This window comes from Leptosomus discolor, unplaced genomic scaffold, assembly GCF_034619465.1.
Source record: "Leptosomus discolor isolate bLepDis1 unplaced genomic scaffold, bLepDis1.hap2 HAP2_SCAFFOLD_35, whole genome shotgun sequence".
Lineage (NCBI taxonomy): Eukaryota > Metazoa > Chordata > Aves > Leptosomiformes > Leptosomidae > Leptosomus > Leptosomus discolor.
Window position 1 is genome coordinate 2,856,565 of NW_028237764.1, and position 1,779 is coordinate 2,858,343.

The window sequence follows — 1,779 nt, forward strand, 5'->3', positions numbered from 1 at the left end:
TTAGGAGTGGTTTCTGCTGACAAAGTCGAACCCCAGGACTGGTCTCTGCCTGCTCCGTTCCTGAGAACCCCCTGCTGCAGAGCAGGGCTGACTCCTTGGCTGCCAGCAGGCACAGGTCCTGCTCCTCATGAGACACCAACAAGAGCTCCAGCCACAGAGCTGAAGGAAGAGCCTCTAGAAAGGTGTGTGGGTGTGTGTAGTGGGGAGAGGGGGTATGGGAACTGGCTTTCACATTTTAGAAAGTCTCCCCTAACTTATTGTGTTTCTCTCCTTGAACAGTCCCCCACACGTGAGAGCAGCAAATGTCCAACGGCAGCTCCATCACCCAGTTCCTCCTCATGGCATTCACAGACACACGGGAGCTGCAGCTCTTAACCTTCGGGCTCTTCATGGGCATCTACCTGGCTGCCCTCCTGGGCAACGGACTCATCATCACTGCCGTAACCTGCGACCCCCACCTCCACACCCCCATGTACTTCTTCCTCCTCAACCTCTCTGTACTTGACCTGGGCTTCATCTCCACCACTCTCCCCAAAGCCATGGCCAATTCCCTGTGGGACACCAGGACCATCTCCTACGCAGGATGTGCTGCTCAGCAATTTTTCTTTCTATTCTTGATCACAGCAGAGCATTGTCTCCTCACCGTCATGGCCTACAACCGCTACGTTGCCATCTGCAAACCCCTGCACTACGGGACCCTCCTGGGCAGCAGAGCTTGTGTCCACATGGCAGCAGCTGCCTGGGGCAGTGGGTTTCTCAATGCTCTCCTGCACACTTCCAGTACATTTTCACTGCCCCTCTGCCAGGGAAATGCCCTAGACCAGTTCTTCTGTGAAGTTCCCCAGATCCTCAAGCTCTCCTGCTCACACTCAGGCTTCCTCAGGGAGGCTGGGCTTGTTGCGGTCAGTGCCTGTTTAGCATTTGGGTGTTTTGTGTTCATTGTGGTGTCCTACGTGCAGATCTTCAGGGCCGTGCTGAGGATCCCCTCGGAGCAGGGATGCCACAAAGCCTTTTCCACCTGCCTCCCTCACCTGGCCGTGGTCTCCCTTTTTGTCAGCACTGGCTTTTTTGCCTACCTAAAGCCCCCCTCCATCTCCTCCCCATCCCTGGATGTTGTGGTGTCATTTCTGTACTCAGTGATTCCTCCAGCAGTGAACGCCCTCATCTACAGCGTGAGGAACCAGGAGATCAAGGATGCCCTGAAGGAACGTTTTCAATCACTTGTCTGTCAGCAGCAATGAGCTGCCCATGGCTCTTCACAAGTTATTTCCCGTTCTCTCAGCAACCTCCTGTGCACTGGGCATTTCACCCAGGAGAACTCTCTTTCCTCAGGTTTGTCTGAAGCCACTCCACTTCTCCAAAGGCAGGAACCCAGCTTGTCTGACCCAGAGGCCTTTGGATGTGTGTCTGGCATGATGGTACAGCTGGTCTGCTGTGCTGTATCTCTGCAATAAAAGGGCATTTCCTCAGTGCTCCTGTCTGGAGGTTGGAGGTCTTCTTCCAAAGCTGCAATTGGGGACAGGCTGAAGAAATACCCGCCCTGAGGCCGTGCTGCTGTGCTTGGGTTCTCCATGGGCTCACGGAGCAGTGTATGGGCTTGGATTCTTGTGCTGTGGAGAAGGGCTGGCCTAGAGGGGCTGCTGGCAGTGGGCTATAAGGATCTGTTGGGGAGAAGAGCAGCAGACAGGGAGATGCTGGCCTCCATCTCCTCATGCCATGGCTCACCCCGGACCTAGAGCTGAGGGGGACCCTCAACCGCCCTGTCTGTCCCCTAGAACC

At 55.4% G+C, this 1,779-nt stretch overlaps 1 protein-coding gene across 1 annotated transcript; it reads left to right on the forward strand.

Moving 5' to 3' along the window:
• The first annotated feature begins 302 nt into the window (after window positions 1–302).
• On the forward strand, window positions 303–1,241 carry LOC147413036 (olfactory receptor 14A16-like). Its single transcript, XM_086480908.1, has one exon. It carries the CDS (start codon window positions 303–305, stop codon window positions 1,239–1,241), a length of 939 nt encoding a protein of 312 aa, XP_086337034.1.
• Window positions 1,242–1,779: the final 538 nt, after the last annotated feature.